Raw genomic sequence first — 20,798 nt, forward strand, 5'->3', positions numbered from 1 at the left:
CAGCGTGTCCCGGCTTCGCATAATGCAACCGCTCTCTGCTTTGTTTCGAGCACCGCACGGTGCCAGGAGTGCCAAGGAGTGAAGCAAAAAGCACACAAGTTTGGAGGAGGAGGGAAACACGTTCCCTCACTGGGAGGAAACCTTTTCCAGGTGGGGCATCTCTCCGGGACGCCCGGGGCTGCCGGGCTTCTTGCCGACCAAGGTAACCTCACCCGGGCGGAGAGGGCCCGAGAGGCGGCAGGCGGCGGGGCCGTCGCGCTGGCAGAGGCGCGCCGACTTCACCCAGCGACGAGCGCAGGGCCGCAGCAGCTCCCCCCCGCCCCGCGCCGCCCGCCCCCGGCGCCCAGGGGTGGCCCCGGCCCCGGCCCCGGCCCCTGCCTCGCCGCCCCCCTACCTTGTGCGCCCGCGGCCGGCGGCGGGAGGGCAGGCGAGGGGCGGGGAGGGCGGCGGCGCGGGCGCTGCGCGGGGGCGCGCGGGCGAGGCTGCGGGGCGCCGCGCTCCCCCCGCCGGCGGCGCGCTCCGGCCGCACTCCGTTCCGCGCCGCGCCGCGGCTCCATCCCTCCCGATGGCGCTGCCCGGCGCTCGCCTCCCCTCTGACGCACTTTAAAGAGTCTCCCCCTTCCACCTCAAGGCGAGTAATAGCGACCAATCATCAAGCCATTTACCAGGCTTCAGAGGAAGCTGTTTATGTGATCCCAGCACTAATTAGGCTCATGAACTAACAAATCGTTTGCACAACTCGTGAAGGGGCCGATCACATCCATGGATTGTCTTTGGACTTAGGGAGGGAGGTGGGGGGCGACCGCCTTTTCCTCGCAGGAGGGAAACTTCTCCCAGCAACTTTTTTTGTGTGTGTGCGTGGTGCGTGTGTGTCTCCCTTTTGGGTACCGCTGGCTGCCGCTGCCTCCTCTCCTCCAGCCCCTGTCTATTTATGTGTGTATCTAGCCCTCCTCAAGTCACTCCCTGCTGCAAACTTCCCCGGATCGCCTCCCGCGCACCAGCGAGCCAGGCAGAGATTTGGTCGGGGACTCTCGCCGCGGCAGCATGTTTCAGCCCACACCCAAGCGGTGTTTCACCATCGAGTCGCTGGTGGCCAAAGACAGCCCCTTGCCCGCGTCTCGCTCCGAGGATCCTATCCGGCCGGCGGCGCTGAGCTATGCCAATTCCAGCCCGATGAACCCTTTCCTCAACGGCTTCCACTCCACCGGCAGGGGAGTCTACTCCAACCCGGACTTGGTCTTTGCGGAGGCCGTCTCCCACCCGCCTAACCCGGCCGTGCCGGTCCATCCCGTGCCCCCTCCCCACGCCCTGGCCGCCCACCCCCTGCCGGCCTCGCACTCCACGCACCCGCTCTTCGCCTCGCAGCAGAGGGACCCCTCCACCTTCTACCCCTGGCTAATACACCGGTACCGGTATCTGGGCCACAGGTTTCAAGGTACGTGCAACTTTTCTCTTCCCCCGTCTCCCCGCGCCGTCCCCCAGCCCAGGCGGGCTGCCCGCGGCGCGTCCCCGCGGCTGGGCACGACGCTGCCCGGGCGGCGGCTGGTGGCTGCCCGGGCCGGGGGGGTCGGCCCGGAGCTCGGGGCTCGGCTTGCCGGAGGGGCTTTTGTGTGCGCCTTCCCCCGCCGCCGGAGTCCGGGAGCTGCCAGGGCCGAGGGGTCTGGCCTCGGCTTTCTTCTTCTTCTTCCTCTTTTGAAATTTTCCCTTCTTTTTTCTTTCCCTTGGAGGAGGGGAGCAGGCAGGAAGGCAAGGCCGGCTGTGACTTCTGGGTTTGTTCCCTCTGAAGGAACGGGGATTAAAGCCAGGGGCACGCCGGGGTGCATATTTTTGTTCTGGTGGGTGAAAAGCAACGGCAGGGCCGCGAAGGAAAGCGCCCTGCAGAGGGGCGAGCGGAGGGGCGGCCAGGCTGTGTTCCCCGGGAAGGCGGCCGGGGCCGCGGCCGCGGGGAGCCCCCGCCGCGGCGCCGCTCTCAGCCGGGCACAGCCGCCCGCCGCGCAAAACCCGTCCTCCCCCCTTATTAACGGGGACGCAGAGAAATGAAACGAATCCCAGGGAAGGGAGAAAAAATCCCAGCGCAGGAGCAGCCCGAGGAGCTGGGGCTGCGGGGGAGAGCGAAGCCGAGCGGAGAGAGGGCGATTCGGTGTGGAGGGACCGGGCAGGCGGGGAGAGCCTCCGAGCTGCCAAGTGATTAATAACTGGCTGAGGGAAATAACCAAATCCAATGGCGCACAATCAATAAAATCCCCCTCGTTTAACCCTTTGCAACCGGCAGCGCCTTCTCCGAAGGGTGAGCTGGTTTCTCCTCTAATGGGTCCAATTTCTACCTCTTTCGTTACACAAAAAAAACACCAGCTCCTGCCCGAAGGGATCCGTCTACCTCTTTCGGTATTTTTATTTATTATTTCCGAACGAAAACAAACCACCTGCAGTATGTAATTTCCCAGCTTCCTGCAGCCGAGCCGTTGCACCCGGGTTGGAAAAGGAGAGACTCTCTCCGAAGCAAGGCAGACAGAAATACAAAATGGATTATTACCCTCTCAGAATAAAATTACAGGTTTCGCTCACCAAATTATTTGTCACAGTCATCAGGCGATTGGTAAAGAGCGGTAGATGAAAGGCGGAAATGTCCTGGTGTTGAGCCACAGCCTGATTTCAAACACACCCTCCTCCTGCAACGATTTTTAATGCACTTACGGAGAGAGACCCTCGGCGTGTTCGCCGCCTTGTAAGGAGCGACCCAGCGAAGTTGCCGAGCGCCGTCCTGGAGGCAGAGCCCCGCAAAAAAGCCCCCGGCTGCTGCCCCCGCTCCCCGCCGCTGCCAAGCGGCGGCTCGGGTTTCCCCCCGCGGCCGCCCCACGCTCGGGTGCTGGTTCCCGCGGTTCCCCGCGCCCCCCCGGCCGGCGCGTGGGGCAGCGGCCGGAGGCGCCGAGCGCCGCTTCGCCGGGGAAACCCGGCGCCGGGGAAAACACCGGCGAAACGGGAAGGAGAGAGGAGAAAAAGCCGCCGGCGGCAGATCTGGGCGAGGGAAGCGCGGTGAGGCTGGAGGGAGCGGGCTGCAGCTGGGCAGGCGCTGGCTGGCCGCTCCCGAAGCGCCGCGGCCGGCCGCGGAGGCGGGGGCTCGGCCGGGACCGCGCCGCGCAGTTCAGCCCCGATCGCAGCGCCAGGACGAAATAAATAAGCAAACAAACGAGGGAAGAGTTGAGGATGACGGTGGGTAAGGGAAAGGAGCACTGCTGCAGCCTGAAGCCGCAGACTCCGCAGCCGGACTCTGGCCAATTCTTTAACTTCTTTTTTTTTTTAAAGCACTCCCTAGGTTGTGTTTTAGTATTTTATTTTCTCCCAGATGTTCTGGAGTCCTCTCCTTCCCCTGCATCTTCTCTCCATCTATTTCTCGAGGGACAACTAGAGAAAGGCGCTTTCTGAAAATAACAAGTAGATTTTCTCCTGCGGGTAATGATGTGAGAAAATAAAGAAAATAAGTCCTCTCGAGCGGGTTTGGGGGAACGTGTTTTGCTAACCTCTGTTTTTCCCTGTTGCCCAGGGAATGAAACCAGCCCAGAGAGCTTCCTATTGCACAATGCACTGGCCAGGAAACCCAAACGGATCCGTACAGCTTTCTCCCCATCCCAATTACTGAGACTGGAACATGCCTTCGAGAAGAACCATTATGTAGTAGGAGCAGAGAGAAAACAGCTGGCGCACAGCCTCAGCCTCACGGAAACTCAGGTAAGGGGAGAGCTCGGAGCGGGCATCTGCGGCCGGGGGTTAAAGCGAAAGTGCTTGGACGCACCTTCGCAAAACCAGCCGGCCGGCCCGGAGGTGCGGCTGAAAACACCGGCAAATGCTCTGCCAATTTAGGCCTCTAGATCTAATGCAACGGCGTGGAGTGCAGCGTCCCCCTCGCGTGGCTCTCCACGTGCCTGGTTAGCACAAAACGCTCTCCCGTTTGCGGGAGCGAGCGCCTTTGTCGGAGGGCGGCAGGGCCTCGGCCGGGCGCAGGGGCCCCGGCGCTCCGGGGCGGTCTCGGCCGCCCGGGGCAGAGCCCAGCAGAGGCGAGGCCCAGCGCGAGCCCCGCGCCGGCCCGGGCGGGCGGCAGCGACAGCTCCCATCTGCAGCCGAGAGGAGCTCCCGGCCGGTTTTCCGCGGGACTGGTGCCCCTCCGGGAAGCAGTCTGAGAAACAGGGAGTGCGGGCGTGGGGGGGCACTAGAACAAAAGCGGGAAGGAAAACCCTTCTGATGCCGGGGCAGAAAGAGAGTTTATCGGATGATTTTTCACTCATTTCCAGCCCCGAGTGCGGCAGCCGCGAAATAAGGAGCCGGTTCATGATGGCATAAAGGTTAAAAATAAAACCAACGAAATGATTAGCAGCAAGGAGTCCCCCGCGCTCCCCCCTTTGGCTGGCTGCGGTCCAGGAGTTCACCGGAGACCATTTCGGTTGTCGGTTCGGAGGGACAGGGGCTCTCCCGCGTGTCTGCTCCGCTCTCCCGGCCGCGGGTCTCCGACGGCCCCCGGCGGCGGCGCAGGGACCCCGGCGGCGGCGGCCGCGCGCGGCTGGGCGCGGCCGCGGGCTCCCGCCGAAGAGCCCTCGGGGCGGCGGAGCGGCGGCGGCGGCCCGCGCTGCCCCGACGGCAGGGAGCCCCGGGCGCCGCGCCGCGCCGCGGGCCGGCGGCAAGGGCGTTTTTCACGCGGTTTTCTCCCCGCCGGAAGGGACGCCGGGGCTTGGGTTTGTTGTTGTTGTTGTTGTTGCGCTGGGTTTCTGTTTTGTCCCTTTCCGGGAGACTGGTAGAAAGAGGGCTCCGGATGGGGATTGTCTTTGCTACAGTATGTGGCACTGTACTTAAAAAAACCAAAATACCCAGCCGCAGCCTAGTTCAAAGTTCCCCGTAAACAGAGCGTTCTCCGGGCGGATTAAGTTGTAACACTTTTTTTTTAAAACTCCTTTTCGTGGGGGAAGTAATAAAGAGGTTGGAGCTTTTGTTTTAAAATGTCTCCCTAACAAAACAATAAAAAGGGATCGCCACTTTTATGAGGTTCTCCGAACAAGGGACCGGTCACAGGCTTATTTCCACTGGAAAGCTGTATTTAAGGTGGTCTTTGTGCTGCTTGATTCCGAAGCTGGTTGGGGTCTTTTGTCCGGATGTCAAACCCCCAGTCCCCTACAAATGAGCTCCCTTTTGGGAGATCAGCGTGCAGAAATGAACCGTCCTCCCCTTCAATTAGCAAACTAAAAGCAAATTAAACTCACCCCTTGTTCCCCGCTCAGCTTTTTAATGGGGGACTTTTGGAGAATATGAAAATGCAGCCGAGATGTGTGTCCGGCCAGGCAGGTCTCTGTTCTGCAGAGGCAGCGAAGCGGGTTAAACCAGCTTATTAAAATGCTCCAGTTCCCTTTCCCCCCTTGCTGGGGCCTTTATCAGGCACTTTCAGACAGAACCAGAGTCTAAACTGCTTAAAAAAAAATGTTTACCTTTGGCCGCTACAAGGAGTGTGGCCAGCCCTGCAGATAGCTCCCAGATCAATACTATCTGTAATTAAAGCGCTGAAGTCAGCTGCCGGATGGTTAAGTCAGATTTATTCGGCTCTGAGCAAATTCACAGCGGCATTTATGACGGCTCTTACAGGTTTCGCCTTAATACGATTGCTCCTGGACGGCGAGTCCGGAGGAGCCGCTCCGGGTAGCGCCGGAAGTTTTAATGTTGGCACTTTTTGTTTCATTTTCCTCTATTTTCCGAAAGGAAAAGCTCTCGCCCCGCCACCTCCCCGCCTCTATCCCGCCGCCCCGTTACAAGCGCCGAGGCCCTCGCTGTGCTCGGGCGCCTGTTTGGGGGCCGGGGCCGCCGAGCGACGGGGCGGCTCGGCCTCTCCTGCAGCGCTCCCGGAGCACTCTCCAGGAGCTGGAGGCTGCGGGACACTTCGGCGGGAGCGGGTAGCAATAGCCGTCCTGGTGGCTCCCCCCGCCCGCCGCTTCCTCGACGGCAGTGGTTGGATTTTGAAAGTTGTTCACCTGGACTCGACCCCTTGTTTTCCCTCCGTGAGCTACTTGGAGTAACGTGCGGGCAGTGTACAGGAAACCCGTCCTCACGCACACGCGGCGGGTCCGTGCTCCCACGGGCCCCGGCGCCAGGGCTGTGCACGGGAGGCAGCGAGTGCCCGGGTTTCCGCGCGTACGGATGCGCGCCCGCTCACCCCGTCGGGGTCTGCGTGGGTGCCTGCGCAGACACCCGCACGTCCAGCACGTCTGCGGAGTGTGGGGCTGTACCCACGCACCTGCGTGACCCCCGCAGCTGCCCGCACGCACGCACGGCGACACAGAGCCGCGCATACCTGCGTGCGGGGGCTGCTCTGCAGATGCCGGGCAGGCGCGGCCGGCGGCCGCTCGGAGAGCGCCGGGCCGGGCCGCTCCGTCCCGCCAGGCCGGGCAGGGCGCAGGCAGCGCGGGAGCCCCGGGCCCGGCCCGCGCAGCGGGCGCCGGGCAGCAGCCGCGGCCGGGCAGGCGGCGGACTAACGGCCGGTGCCTTTCGCCCGCAGGTAAAAGTATGGTTTCAGAACAGAAGGACAAAGTTCAAGCGGCAAAAGCTGGAAGAGGAAGGCTCAGACTCGCAACAGAAGAAGAAAGGGACTCATCATATTAACCGGTGGAGAATCGCCACCAAACAGGCCAGTCCAGAAGAAATCGACGTCACGTCGGACGATTAAGAAGTGGCACTTTGGGACTTTTCAAGCCAGCCAGCCCCCCGAGAGAAAGTGTTAAAGGCTCACACACACCAACGTGGCGGTACGGGGAAGGGACACCGAGATCTTCGACAAAACGCGATTCCCGGCTAGGAGGGCAGCTGAGAGCGAGCGAGGGCGAGACTGCGAGAGGTCCAAACTGTGGCACTGCTGGCACAACTCTGGCAAAAGGGATCTGTCAATCAAAGACAAACCACCGAGACGAGGTGATTGACAGGTATTCCGTTTCTCGCAGTCCACTTTTAAAAACATTTCGTCTAAAAATTTTAAAAACTTAAAAAAAATCTTTAAAAGAAAAAATAAAAAAAAAAATCCGACTTACAGGACATTTTGCACTTCACAGTTTTTTCCGTCTTTAAAAGAAAAATTTCCATAAACAGCCAAAACCCACACCTGTTTCCGAAACTTGAATTGCATGTGTAAAGCCGTCTGAGCAAAAAAGAAAAAAAAAGAAAAAAAAGGAAAAAAAAGGAAAAAAATTACCCTGGTTCCTAAAAACAAAAATGAATTGTAATTTTTCCCTTTAAGACAGGTTCTGTGTGCTTTTTAATTTTATTTTACGAGAAATGTGCAGTCTGTAAACATTTTATGATAACTTCTGGCGTCAAAGTGTTTGTGAAAGCTAAATGAAGTAGCAGTAACAAAGCATAGTGTTCCTTCCGGATGGGCAAACACGGTGGGGCAGGGGAGGGACGGGGTGGGGGGGGATTGGGGCTGGTCATGATTTCTGCTGCCAAAAAGAAAAATCTAATCTAATCTATTACCCCCCCCAATTAATCCCCATTGCGAAACCGGATTATGATTATTTTTAAAAATAAATAAAGCGCAAACCCAGCGACCAGGTTTGGCGGTGGGGATACCTCCCAAGCTGGGAGGATGCAGAAAAAAGGGACTTAAAATCGCGGATTAATTTTTTTTTCCTAATGGCCATTTTCATTGGGGCAATTTTCAAGCACTGACCTTATATTATTCCGAGATTATAGAGCTACTAAAAAAGTGACAAATGTTTCCTTCATGTCTTCTATACCAGAATGTAAATATTTTTGTGTTTTGTGTTTAATTTGTTAGAATTCTAACACACTATATACTTCCAAGAAGTATGTCATTGTCAATATTTTGTCAATAAAGATTTATCAATATGCCCTAAAATGTTAAGCAATATATTTTCCCCCTCCCCCAAATTTCTCGGAAATTGATCATTTTCCCCGTATTTTTAGCTGCTAATTTTGTGCGGTCGGAGCCTGCGCTCTCCTGACCACGCAGCGCATTCCTGAGGCGTAGGCGCATTTTCTTAATGAATTCACTCTCTTGTAAATAGACCTCTAAAAATAAGCCGCAGAGACCCACTTGCTGTAAATAAATACCTTAAAAAAGCACCAAAACAAACCCAACCCCTTCCCTGGTTACAACCTGAAGTGCAAACCGACTTGTAATAGGAGGGTTAAACAATTTGGTCTTCAGCAGCCGCAGTCCGCTGAAAGGGAAAGTGGTGGTACAACGGGGAATTCCTTTTCAAAAATATGTATTTTATTTTGCGGGGAGGATTTTTCCTTTCTTTTCAGTTCCGCTCCCGCACCCCGGTCGTTACCATGAGGAGCAGTTCCTGAGAAGCAAACATTGCACCTCAGCTGCTCTCCCTGCCACTAAAGGGAGCGATCCTGGCTGGGTACAGCGGGAAGCTCTGACATTAAAGAAGGGGAAAAAAGTTGCTATGGGTCCTTGAGGAAACTAGCTGGTTTTCTGGGGGTACACAGTTGTTTTTTCATGCTTCATTTGCTCCTTAGCCTGATAGACTGCATTAATCAGTTTTATTTCCATTGATAGAGAAACCTCGTCTGCTCTGTTCGAGCTACAAAGAATCCTGCAAGCTTTTGTGAAAGTGCAAATCAGTTTAGGCAATTATCATACCAGGAATATGAAGGGGAAAGAGGAGGCATTGCCCAGTGGTCTCCTTTAATCTCTTAATCCGTGGATCCAGGGGGGCTAGTTGGACATAATTTAGGACAATCTGACTACCCTTTACACTGTGATAAGGCGAAGTTACAATGCACGGCGAAAATACGAGCTTTGTTAAACATCCTGCCTTGAAAAGTTAAGATTAGACATTCTGTGCACGTGTTGGCTCTATCGGGTACTATGTAAATTTTTTTTAAAAGCCCTCTGATTTTATTATTTTTTTAACATTGCTCCTTATACAATCCTGGTGACTTTCCATTCATTACTGCTACAAATATGAGAGAGGCCCAGGCAGGAGTAGGACGCATGTCGCAATGCAGTCCCTTCCATTTAAACCTCGGCTAATTATTTAGCAGAGCTATTCCCAAGGTAAACTTCTCGTTACATTTCCCCCCTGCTTAAACAGCTGATTGTGCAGATCTTGAAACGAATCAGGGCGCACATTTCACCTTAACTCGCCTAAGTTAGCTTGCGCTCCACTTCAAACCCATGCAAATAGGCAAACATTAAACGGATCGTCGCTGAACAGCAGACTTGGGCCTTTCTAGAAATTGTTTCCCATCTTGATAAAAGGCTTATTTCTGCAGGAACCATATACTCCCCCCCCCTTTTTTTTTAAAGCGCGAGGAAAGAGAGGGAGAGAGGGAAAAAAATTAAGCGTCCTATGTAGCGTAACAGCAATAAAATCTTCAGAGAATGCCATTAGCTTTGAAAAAAACCCCTAAAAGCTTTATTACAAACCAAGCTTTGAAAATAGGGGGGATTAGGAGTCTGAAAGGGTCCCACAATGGTTAGAAGAAAAGGTTTCATGCTAATGAGGTTAATGCCCTTTGTATCTCAGGACTCCACAACTTCATTACTCCCTATCTCCGGCTGCACCAAGCGGCTCAGAACACTGCAATCCACTCCAGCTCTCCCCTGCCTTGCCTAGAGAAGGATTTGATAGCAGCTCTGTTCAAACTAGATAATTATATCTTTTCAAGTCGGAATTAAGATAAAGAAAGTGAAGCAAAGGCGGCTAGCCTTGATCCACTGCAAACAAATTTGGCGCACTTTCTAGTCTCTCTCCCCCTGCCTCAATAGGCAGGACAGTCAGCTTATTAGACCCTCATTTGCTTTATTAATTCATCTATTTAAAGTGGCAGGATTAGAGAGAGGGAGAGAGAGGGAGTCTAATGTGGGACAGTGGATGCCAGGCAACGTGGAAATATAAATATTGGCGAGATGCTGTGCGAGCGGGTGTTTAAAAATACATTTTATATTAAATAGCAGAGAGGGGTGGGGGAGGGAGGGTCCATTTCGGATGGCGAACTGCAGGTCCGCGCGGACTTTCACTGCCGCTTCGAAGGAAACGTCCGTGACTGCTCGGAGCGCGTCCGATCACGGCCTGGCTGCCCTCCGCGGCCCCTCCGGAAGGACGGGGGGCACCTCGGAAACCCGCTGCCCCGGGGCCCCTGCGGGATGCGGCCAGGTGCAGCGAGCGGGCCGCGCAGCGCTGCGGAGCGCCGGCACAGCCGCAGAGCCCCGCCCGCCCCGCGCTGCCCTCGGCCCGCTCCGGGCGGCGGCCGCGCTGCGCGGGGCCTCACGACCTCCGCGGGGGCGACGCGCGGGCGCTGGGGCCGGGCGGCCGGTCCCCCCGGCGTCTCCCCGCCACCCCGTTCCCCTGCCGGCTGCCCCCCGGCCCGGCCCTTCCCAGGCGCCTCGTTGCAGAGCGGCGGCCGCCAGAGCCCGGGGCTCCCGCTGGCGGCCGCCCGCCCCGCCGGGGCCCGGCCGCCGCCTGCGGCGATGCGGCCGGCCCGTCCCGTGCGGATGGCCAGGGGAGAGGCGGAAAGCGCCAGATCCTGATCTCCACACGGCTCGGCTGGCTCCGCGGAGCTCACTCCCCGCTTTGCTCCGTCTGCGAGATCTGTCCCCTCCCGCCCTGCATTTTTAACTCTTTCCCTCCGAGCAAAGCCGGCGGCTGCCAGCCCTTCCGTGTCCACATCCCACCGGCTGTGAACGCTGCTGCTTTGCCCCCTGCGCCCCACTGCAAGCAGACACCCGCGCACCCCTGTCGCTGCCACTCGACCCGCTACCAGGGCGAAGGCAGAGGCTTTGGAGTCCTCTCTTTGTTTTGCTTCGAAGCGCTGTTTATTTACCTCCCCCGCCTTTGATGGATCGCGCTGTTACTTTGGAGGGCTTGGCGGAAATTAGCAGTTCCCCCTAATTAGCAAACAGCTTATCTGCCTGGCTCGTAGGAAATAGGCAAAGCCAGGGCAGCTCCGTCCAGATCTGATTCCCTGATAAACACGATCTTCCTAACCCCTGCTCCCTTATCCATCAGTGGTTCATAACTGCTCGGAGCTAATATAGCAATTGATTTACTCCTCCAAAGGGTCCCGCTGTGAGGTGGAAGTGGGAGTTTAGAGAACCTACTGACCCCGAGTCGTAACCTCGCTCCTTGCCATCCCTTCCCCTGATGAGACAGTCTGAGCCGGGGAAGCCCAGGCCGCGGTCCTCACTTGAAAGCGAAAGGGCCGTTAATCATCTTCCCTCGCTCGCTTTTAATTGGCCTTTTGCAATTAGCGCCTGTTGCGGGAGTCGCGGGGAAGGCGCCCTGGCAGCCGCGAGCGAGCCCGGCCGCGGGCAGCCCCCGCCTGCCTGGCCCCGGGGAGAGCCGCAGCCGCAGCCCGAGGGGGCCCAGAGCTGCCCCCGCCGCAGCCCGCGGGGGCCCAGAGCTGCCCCCGCCGCAGCCCGCGGGGCGGCCGGCACCGCTCCTCCGGCCGGGCCTCAGCCCTGCTCGCCGGTGGCTTCCGCGGCCCGGCAGCGTGCGAAGCCGCCTCTCCTCCCTCCGCTCCTCCGGCCCTGGGATCGAGCCCGGGCCGCCGCTGGGCGCGAGGGCGGGCGGGGGGCAGCGGGGTACCCGGCGCACCCCCGCGCTGCCCGGCCCCGCGGCCGCCTCGCAGGCGGGAGCCGCGCTCCCCCCGCTGCCGGGCCGCCGCCGCCGCCGCTCCCCGCGCGCTGCGCCCGGAGCCCCGGCCGGGCCGGGGTCGCCCGGCGAGCATTTATAGCCCGGCTCCGCGCTGCACGCGGCTGGACCTGACGTCAGGAAGAACTTGATCTAGCCCGCTTTGCTCCTGCTTCTGAAACTGATCCTTGAAATGAGAGAACAGACTCTACACAATTCCCATGGCCTTGACATAAGGTACAGCGATAAATATACACCACTAATGAGCAATTACCATATAATCACCTTCCAATTAGCTCGCATAATGATGAATTAAACATTCTAGCCTGCTGGATTAGGTTTCTTACTTTGTATATTATTTACGAAGGCTAGCTTCTGCTGAGCACCAAATATCAAATTAGATAGGGAATTTTCAGCTGGTGGTAATTACGCATTCAGTGCATGCCCGGAGTTTTTGTCACCAGCTAAGCAAAGTGTACTGGAAGGTAGTGTCCATCCTTTTATGCCTTTCCTTTTTGATGTCTTAAAACAAAGTCCACTTTTCCACCAATGCTCTGCACGTCGCCCCTCGTATTAATCCTGCTCCCTTCCCTACGGCTGGACCGACAGAAAAACCGACTGGATTTTTTCCTGGGACAATGAAATAATGAGCAGCAGCCAGGCTCCTAGGCAAAGGTAGTAGGTGGGGAAAGCAGCCTAGCTCTCAGGCGCGCAATCCCCTCTCCTCACGCTGCCGCCGTCCCCGGGAGGTGGGAGAACGAGCCGGCTTTCCCGGACAGGTACAAACGCCGTCGCCCTCCGCCCCGCGGGGACCAGGCAAAGGCAGCGAGCCTCAGCGCCGGGGCTGCGGGTGCACTCGGCCTCACCGGCCAAGTTAAACTTTCCGAAGGCAGAAACGGGGCACCAGAGACCCTCTCCCCCCCCCGCGCCAGGCGTAGATCCGATGACATCCTCCCGGGGTGGCTGTTTTCTTTTTGATCCTGGGGCAGGTGCTCCAAAACCACCGCGTCTCGGCTGCATTTCGGCCGGAGAGCAGGGCGGGTGGCGAGAGCTGGCGGGGCGGGGGGGGGGGGGGGGGGGCCGGGGGGGGCGGGAGCGAGGAAGGTTTTCTGCCCTCCGGGAGCCCCTTTGGTCATTTGGCGCCGATTCGCCTTACAAGGGAAAGAGAGGGAAAAAGCAGCCCAGAAAGAGGAGAGAGAGGATGAAGGACTTGAAGGCGGAGGTCAGAAACTCCGGCGGTCCCAACTTGTGGCGGGGGTGGAGGGAGTCGTGGCTCCAGGCTGAGGAGCAGAGGGTCTCGCAGGTCTGCGTGGCAAGCAGGCACCGAGCCCGAGACCTCACTCGGAACTTCCCGGCTTTGTTGGTTTAAGCTGGACCCTTAATGTTTTCTTAATTAGCCGTTTGTGTGTGCGTAAATCTCCGTCAGGCGTTTACAACCTGGCCATAAACTAGGAGCGGAGAAGGGCACATATTTCGCAGAGAATCTCTCTGCCTGCTGCGCTGCCTGAAAACATTCGTTTGGGACTTGAAGGCTGGCAGAAATCCGACCCACGGCCCCAGGGAGAAACCACGGCCCGTCTCCAACCTCTTCTTGGGACTAGCCGTTTAAAACTAGGCGTCTTAAAACGGAGAGGACACACTGGTCGCTTCTTCTTTCCCTGCTCCGCTTTCCCTCTGGAAAGCATCTTCTCCCGTCTGACACACGAACCTCTGGAAAGTCTCAGCGAATCCGAGGCAGGAAAGAAACAATCCAAGAGATCGACGGTTCTCGTTTTTACCCGCCTTTTTTTGGGGGGGGAGGTCTATATATAATAATGCTGGGAAAAAGAAAAGAAGAAGCAGCAGCAGCAGCAGCTGGAGGAATTCAAAACAATTTCTGTCCCTGAGCGAAAGTGTTGACTGAATGAGTGCTGGTGATCTGGCCCCAAACAAACTATTTAGATAAGATGTAGCAACTCAGCTGTCAAACCCTGAACGTCTGGAAACAGCAGCTGATCCAACCCTCAAAGTAGTAAAAAGTTGCTGAATTCCCTTGCTTTTGTGGGTTTCATTCATGGCTTTATCAATATTTAAACAATCTTTTTGTGGTTTTGCTATGTTCACAGAATGTGTGAAGTCCTGACTTTCTACATAAGGCCGGACAGGGCGAATACAGGGAGAGCACAGGCACGACTGTTGTTTTATCTTTAGATCAGCAAGTTGGTATCAGCGGCAGGGTAGAAAGTGCATGCTTGTGGGCTGCGAGAGTGCGATATTCCCAGATAAACTCTTCTGGGATCTCATTTATAATCCACCCAATCACGGCTATTTTATTTGGCTTATGCGTGGTCGAGACGAGATGCTTGCGATGATGGGATGTCTAGGATCCAGATCTGACTATAAAGCCTATTTCAGCGAGCTATCTCAAGTGTCACCCTCCTTGTCCCAGCAAACACGTTGGCTGCCTTTTTGAAATGGTCTGTAGGTCCGAACCGTGCCTACTTTTCCGTGGGCTGTCAAATTCCCTCTTCAGAGTTTTGAAGGAGAAACGAACAAGGAAGACTGGATTTGGAAGGGCAACGGCTATCCAAGTAAAACGTGAAAAGGTCTTTTCATAAGAATAATGTTGTTTTATTTTAATTCACCGCGAATGCAAAATAGTAGGAAGACAGATCTACGCTATAACAGCTACTAAAATCTCAAAGAAAGAGAAAGAGAGAAGGAAAGAAAGGAGAGAGAAGGAAAGAAAAAGAAAGAAGGAAAAAGAAGGCGAGAAAGAGAAAAAGAGGAAAAGAGGAAAGAAAAAGAACGAAAGAAAAAAGAAAGGAAAGAAGGAAGGAAAGAAGGGAGAGAAAGATAGAAAGGAAAGAAGAAAGACAAAGAAAGGAAGAAGGAAGGAGGGGAATGGTATGTGTGGAAGGACAACTCGAGATTACCGTGTGGCAGTTAGTGAAAATGTCACAGGGAAACTGTCATAGGGAGTATAGAGAAGGGTCATGAGTTCAACATCCGACGGGCTGGGAAATTTAGGCCACTTTGCCTTTGGGAGAGTCAAGGGCTTTTGGAAATCTGCTTTCTTTCCACCATTGTGGCAAAGTCCTGAAAGGCTGGGGGGCGGCTTTTTTGGTCAGTTTTCTCTGAGACCAAGTCCCAGCCAAACGATCCCGGCTCCGCAGAGCTCGGAGTTCTTGGGGCAGGCAGCTGGGGCGGTTTCGCCTGTACAGCGCCGAGCTCCGCAGACGGGCCAGCCTGGAGATGGCCCCTTCCCTAGGGAAGCCGCGTCGGTGTCTCCGCCAGCGGCCTGAAGGGCGCGGGGTCTTTGCTCACTCCGGTGAACATTTCCCTCGCCTCGCAGCCCAGGGGCCTGATCCTGCTGCAAACCGGGCTCGGGAAGGCAGGCAGGCGGGAAGGAGGGAGGAAGGGAGGAAGGGAAGTGGGGGTTGCCCAGGGTAACCCCCGCCTTGCCGTGGGGTGCGGATGCAGCCCGCCGGCAGCTGCGGCGCGGGGGCTGCCCCGCCGCCCCTCCGTGCCGGGGACTCCCTCCCGTGCCACCCGCGCATTGCCATGGAAACCGGTGCAGCTGCAGATCAAAGTTGCCCGGCGGCTCCGCGCCGGGTGTCCCGCAAGGGCCGTCCCCCGCGGCCGCCGGGCGAGGGGCTCGGCTTCCCCCGCCGCGGAGCGGCCCTTCCCGGCGGCGGGCAGAGGCGCTTGCTCGGGGGCAGCCCCGCCGGAAACGGGGGCGGGGAAGCGCCTTGCTGGCGCGGGGAGGCACAAGGCTCCGGGCCCGGGGGCTGCCCCTGAGCTGCCGGTAGGAAATGGGGGCCGGCGGATGCCGGAGCAGGGCGGAGATGCCCTGAGCTCGCCTCGGCTGCTGCCGGCCTTTGCCTCTGCCTCTCCTGGAAGCTTTGCCCCTTGCGGCAAGGGCCGGTCGCAGCCATCGTCCCTCCCTGGGCGACCCGCCCTGAGCCAGACGCTGCGCCCAGCCCCGCGAACGCACCGAGAGCTCGGGGACCTGCGACCCGGGTCGGGTTCCCCTTCCTCGTCGCCGCCATCCCGCGGGATGGGTCCGTTTTCGGATGCGGGGGTAGAACAGGAGCTGCCTCCCCTTCCTTCCCATGACTTAAATGAAAAAGGAGTAAAAAGCAACGTTTACACCAGTTTAATTAGGAAGGGCTCTTGTACCTTCAAGGGACTGCATCATGACATGTTTATACAGGAGGTTTCCTCAGCTGTTTCTTTTAATCATCCCTGGTGCAAACGAAGGTCTCTGTCTCTGTGCATGTATGAAATTTGATTTTAACGTCCCTGCTTTTCCATATGCACATGTCCGGAAGGGGAGTCCCTGCGAGGAAGCCAGGATTTGGAAATACTGCAGATCTCGTCACCAGCAGGGCCGGAGCCATCGCTGCCTCCCGGCTCCTGCCCCGGCCGGGCCAGCGCCGGTGCGGGCGGGGAGCCGGGACCGGGCTCCCACCTGGAGCCCCTTCCGCGGGCAGCCTTCAGTCCAGCGGCCGCACGGGCTGGGCCGGAGGCGGCCCCGCCGCTGCTCCCGTCCCCAGGTGAGGCCGGCGGAGCCCTCCGCGCCCTCCCGCGGAAGGTGGGAAGAGAGGCGGTGGGGAGCGCGCTGCCCGCGGGGCGTTGCTGCCTCTGCCGGACTTTCCAGCCAAGCCTTCTTCTTTCTCTGCCCCCCCACCCCGGAGCTATTTCGCATTCAGCTGGGTGAATTACTGCAATTATATATTCCTATTTAAAAGAAAAAAGCAGAAAACAAAACACACAGGAGGAAAAGAATGTGGCGTCGACTAATTTAAACCAGTTCAAGTGGAAGGGCTGTCAATTCTTTAAGTAAATGATGCTGTGTTGATTCAGATGTTTCTCGCCGTAATTGCTGTCTGAGGGGGAAAGGCAGAGGCTAAACTCAGCGGCTCGCAGCCGGTGCGGGAGGGAGGCGCTGGGTCGATGCCGCTTTCCCGGGGCGGGATCGACCCTGCCTCTTCCCTCCTCCCAGACGAGCCGGCTGGATGTCAGCAGAGCTTAACCCCCCCAGCAAGCTGTCTGAGGAGGTTCCTGGTCATACCATCCGGGATGGGAAGAAGATAAAGGAAAGGGGAAAGGGGTGGGAAATGCCTCCGGAATGATGAGTTCTCCCCTCCACGTACACACGCAGACTTTTCTATCAATCACGCTTTTTATTGGGTGTCACCAGCTGGGGTGTTGGGAGAGAAGGGCATGTTAAATGATGCCATTAGACTGCAGGGCAACAAGCAGAGACAAGGTAATTGGCAGCAATTCTCAGACCCAGTCCGGTGACTTGTTAATCTGTTGCCACCAGCACTCCGCCAGGAGGGGGGGGCAGGGGAAAGGCTGCAGAGTGGAGAAAAAGTCTTTGACTTATCTCAGACCTGGTCAACTTGTCAATGTTCAACTTGACAAGGGAGAAAGGTTTCGGGGGGGGGGGGGGGGACGGGACCCTGTCTCCGTTCAATCAGAGTGTTACTCCATTTGCTGAGGGTAATTTATTATCCGTGGTTTAATTTGTTCGCACAGTTTCTTTTTTTATCCCCCCCCTTCATTTGGATCATGTAAGATTTGGCACCAGAGTGTTGGAAGGAAGAACCAGAGGGTCTCTGTGGAGCAGGGAACAGTGTTCAGCATCTCTACCTTTGCACTTCCCAGCCAGGGAGCTTTAGAAAACACTGTGTGATTGGAAAGTTTCAGAGGTACACGTAGGCCTTCACCCCTCCAGTGCCTCCAGAAACTTGGCTATCACAGACTTCTTTCCTTCATTCATAATAAAATGTCGAAGGAGTTCCCGCTCAGCTTACACAGGCAGGGACTGTTTGGGTGGAAGGCTTTGTACAACGCTTGGATCCTTTACCAAACATTCACAGGGGCTGGAGGTGTGAAAAAGGAAACTTCAAGAGGCTGAAACCAACTGTTGAAAAACAATTCCTTCACAAGGTTACTTTGTGTCTGAAAGAAGAGATAGGCCCTTGGACAGTTTAAAGGAAACCAGACCTTTTCTTTCTTTCTTTCTTTTTTTAAACAGGTGACTTGGAATCAGCAGTGTTTTGAAGAGTGCAGCGCAGAAACCATGACTGCCCTCAAACTAAAATCATTTTGCAGGAAGTGGAAATCAGATGAGGCTCACAGAACTACAGCCACCATGATATATTTTTCAGCACTGAGAAGGGGATAGAAAGTGTGTTTAAGTTTGCTTTATCTTATTATAGCTTTCCAGCCTTCCTTCATTTTTTAAGCAAATCAGGAAACTTCACTGAAGATAATCTTGCCATAGATTTAACGCTCAGAGCAGTGGCTCTTACTCAACAGAAATAGTCACCATTTTAAAAATGGTTGCTGGGCCACACATGGGAGATTCAGGATATTTTCTATTTATAAATATTTACAAACAGGTAAGTATATGACTTTTTCCTTGCTGATGAGCTATTTACTCTCTTTCACACATGCACGCAGAAAGAGCTACTTAGAACACACTTGGATTCAAGTCCAGTCAATGAATAAATTACACAAATGGGTTTCATTGCTTCTATAATTGCCACATATAACTAAACAGCAAAAATGTTCAAAAATGCTAATATAACATAATTCTGAGAATCTTTTGAGAAAGCCCAAAACAGTAATACACGAACAACTTAAAAAGAACTCTCTAAAAAAGGCTAGATTACATGTTTGGAAAGTTCCTGTTTTTGTCTAACAACACTATTTTACGTCACTAATGGTGAAGAACTGCATTTTTAAACAAGAAATAACTGCAATCTGGTAGCAGCTAAACTATTCCAACAGGTGTATGTAGTACGTTTGGGATACATGTTAAGGACTGGTAGATCTACATGCTCAATGCTGATCGGCAAAATGGGAAAGAGCTGTGCACAGATTTACAGCCCTTGTTACATACTGGCACATTTTCTTTGTTCTTTAGGGTGACACAAAACACTATCCTATCTTTTCCTACGTATCCATTGTCACCACAAAGCTATCGATCCAAGAAAAGATTGCTCTTCTGAATGGAGCCATCAGGTCAAACTTCAGAAATCTTTTCACTTCTGTCCCAGGGAGGAGGAATGATTGAAAGGCAGTGAGCAACCTTTGTTTGGAAATGGATGCAGAAATTGAGGTAAAGCTTTTACTTGTCATGTTGAGACCGCTGAAAGAAGTTGCCTTTTTTTATTTTTCAGTAAACAGGACTTACACATTCTGATAAATGAAGGTGTCTTGTGACCTGACTGGTGTCAGAAGCCCTTACATTCACTGCTGGGATGCCATGCAGCTGGTCTCGCAGTCAGAACCCTTTCGGCTAACAGCACAGCAGACACACCGCTGCTGAGTGTAAGCTGCGCAGGCAGCACTAGGACACAAATATGCCCTCCGGATTCTACATTCCTATTGCTATTTGACTCTAGATCACTTTATTTTTGTGCTGCTGACTGAACAGACTCTATGATCCATACATGGCCCAGAAAATCTTCTGAATACCTCAAAGACCGTTAACAATTATGCATCTCTTGGACCATTTCCATTTAAGGAGAACCTCTTCCAGAGATACTGATCCACTGCTGACTTGTACGAACAGTGATTTACCCATGTGAAGATTGGTGTGGCTCCTTTGTTTTTCTATATGTGACTATTCTTAAAGCTTGCCACAGTGGGAGGCACACTTGCTCACTCACGTACATTGCTTTTGCATAACACACAACCTGATATTAGATTCATTTCCTCAGCATGTGTAAAACTCCTTTCAGAAACTTAGCTTTCTGATCTTTTACTTATTCTATCTCCATTTTATTTTATTTTATTTTATTTTATTTTATTTTATTTTATTTTATTTTTTTAACTTTATTTAGCACCTGGGAGGATGTAGAAAGCAAGTTGTCAGATTTGGAACTAGAATGACCTTTCTTCCAAAGAAGGACAACCGTGTAACAAGAATGGCAGGGCTTTTCCCCGGGTACCTGAGTCAAAACCCATACGAGCAAACAAGAAAATACTTTACCAGGTTCTGGATCAGACCCAGAACACCGCGGACAGGAGAATTTCAATACTAGCCCAGTGTGCGCAGTGTAATTTGACCCGGGGTGTGATATAGATTTGAATGACAGCTGAAGTCCCACTATAGTGCAGAACTTTGCTGGGAGTGGTGCCCTCAACTATTGCTACTGAGTTGGCAAAATCCCTAGTTGCCAGCCTGAGTCTAGCTGAGAAATTTGGTTTATGCCAGCTGAAAATTTGGCCCCTGGTCATTAAAGATGGGAAAATGAGCTTCTGAGTTAGAATACCTCATGCTGAGAAGAGCCACAGCCCCCTTTACTCCCTAAGAAGAGGGAACCAAGCAGACCACCCTGCTTATCCATGCCCTCTGGTACCCTTGGGCAGAATGTGTAGCTCCCTCATTCAGGCAGGGCAAGTAGAGCAGATGACTGACTTCTCACAGGTATTTTCAAGCTAGTTTGGTGTAACAGAAAGACAAATCTTTTTGCTTTGTTTTTCTACAGCACCTAGCACAGCAAAGTCCTGGTCCATTACCGAAACTGTCAGGGACTTTTGCAGTACATACAACAAGTATATAATGCATCTGCTAGAGCACTCACAAACCTTTCATGTTATTTATGTGCTAATCTGAACAGCATGGGCTAGATTTTGATCTTAGCTATTCTGGTGTAAATGAGATACGGGTTTGGCCTTACATCCGTAAGATCTACAGTATATCAGTGTTTCTAATGTGCTCATCATGGAAATATCTTGGCATTGTGCAGCTGGCCCACTTCAGTGTGACTAGAATAGCAAAGCATTATATTAAGCAAACAGAACAGTTTGATTTATAGATTTGTGGTAAGAATAGTTCAGTTTTCCAGGGTGTTCAACTTAATTAACATTCTCCAGGGAAAAAACTGCTATTGTTTCCCTAACCACATGCCTTCCAATACAAAATAAACTCTTGCTGGTGTGTATGTGCTGCTTAATTATCCTAAATGGTTCCTTTTGAAAGTTGTCTATTGACCTGCTTCTACACTTCACAAGTGGAGCATATCCTATTCACTCAAGAGTGTGTATCTACCTGCACTTAGCAAGAAAGAGATACCAGATGAATTTTAACTGCTAAAACAAGAACACAACCTGCTACATGCCGCATTCCCAAGTGGAATGTGTGAATAAGGTTGCAAA

At 54.3% G+C, this 20,798-nt stretch overlaps 1 protein-coding gene and 1 long non-coding RNA gene across 3 annotated transcripts; both read left to right on the forward strand.

Annotated features, from left to right (window-relative positions):
* The first annotated feature begins 46 nt into the window (after positions 1–46).
* EMX2 (empty spiracles homeobox 2) lies at positions 47–7,882 on the forward strand. Of its 2 annotated transcripts, none has more exons than XM_026096172.2 (4): positions 47–150; positions 946–1,435; positions 3,542–3,726; positions 6,530–7,882. In XM_026096172.2, exons 2-4 carry the CDS (start codon positions 1,045–1,047, stop codon positions 6,695–6,697), a joined length of 744 nt encoding a protein of 247 aa, XP_025951957.1. In that variant the 5' UTR covers positions 47–150; positions 946–1,044; the 3' UTR covers positions 6,698–7,882. The 2 variants fall into 2 exon arrangements, with proteins under 2 accessions (XP_025951957.1, XP_025951958.1); XM_026096173.2 differs by having other exon boundaries at positions 118–202.
* A 4,335-nt stretch (positions 7,883–12,217) lies between these two features.
* On the forward strand, positions 12,218–20,596 carry LOC112980929 (uncharacterized). Its single transcript, XR_010389769.1, has 2 exons — positions 12,218–12,415; positions 17,665–20,596. It is a non-coding gene; the product is annotated as an uncharacterized LOC112980929 (long non-coding RNA).
* The last annotated feature ends 202 nt before the right edge of the window (positions 20,597–20,798 follow it).

This window comes from Dromaius novaehollandiae, chromosome 6 (assembly GCF_036370855.1).
Source record: "Dromaius novaehollandiae isolate bDroNov1 chromosome 6, bDroNov1.hap1, whole genome shotgun sequence".
NCBI classification, from domain to species: domain Eukaryota; kingdom Metazoa; phylum Chordata; class Aves; order Casuariiformes; family Dromaiidae; genus Dromaius; species Dromaius novaehollandiae.

Coding starts and splice junctions, on each gene's coding strand:
- EMX2 (XM_026096172.2), top strand. CDS start 1,045: ATGTTTCAGCCCACACCCAAGCGGTGTTTCACCATCGAGTCGCTGGTG. Junction 1,436..3,541: donor TCTGGGCCACAGGTTTCAAG/GTACGTGCAACT, acceptor CCTGTTGCCCAG/GGAATGAAACCAGCCCAGAG. Junction 3,727..6,529: donor TCAGCCTCACGGAAACTCAG/GTAAGGGGAGAG, acceptor TTTCGCCCGCAG/GTAAAAGTATGGTTTCAGAA.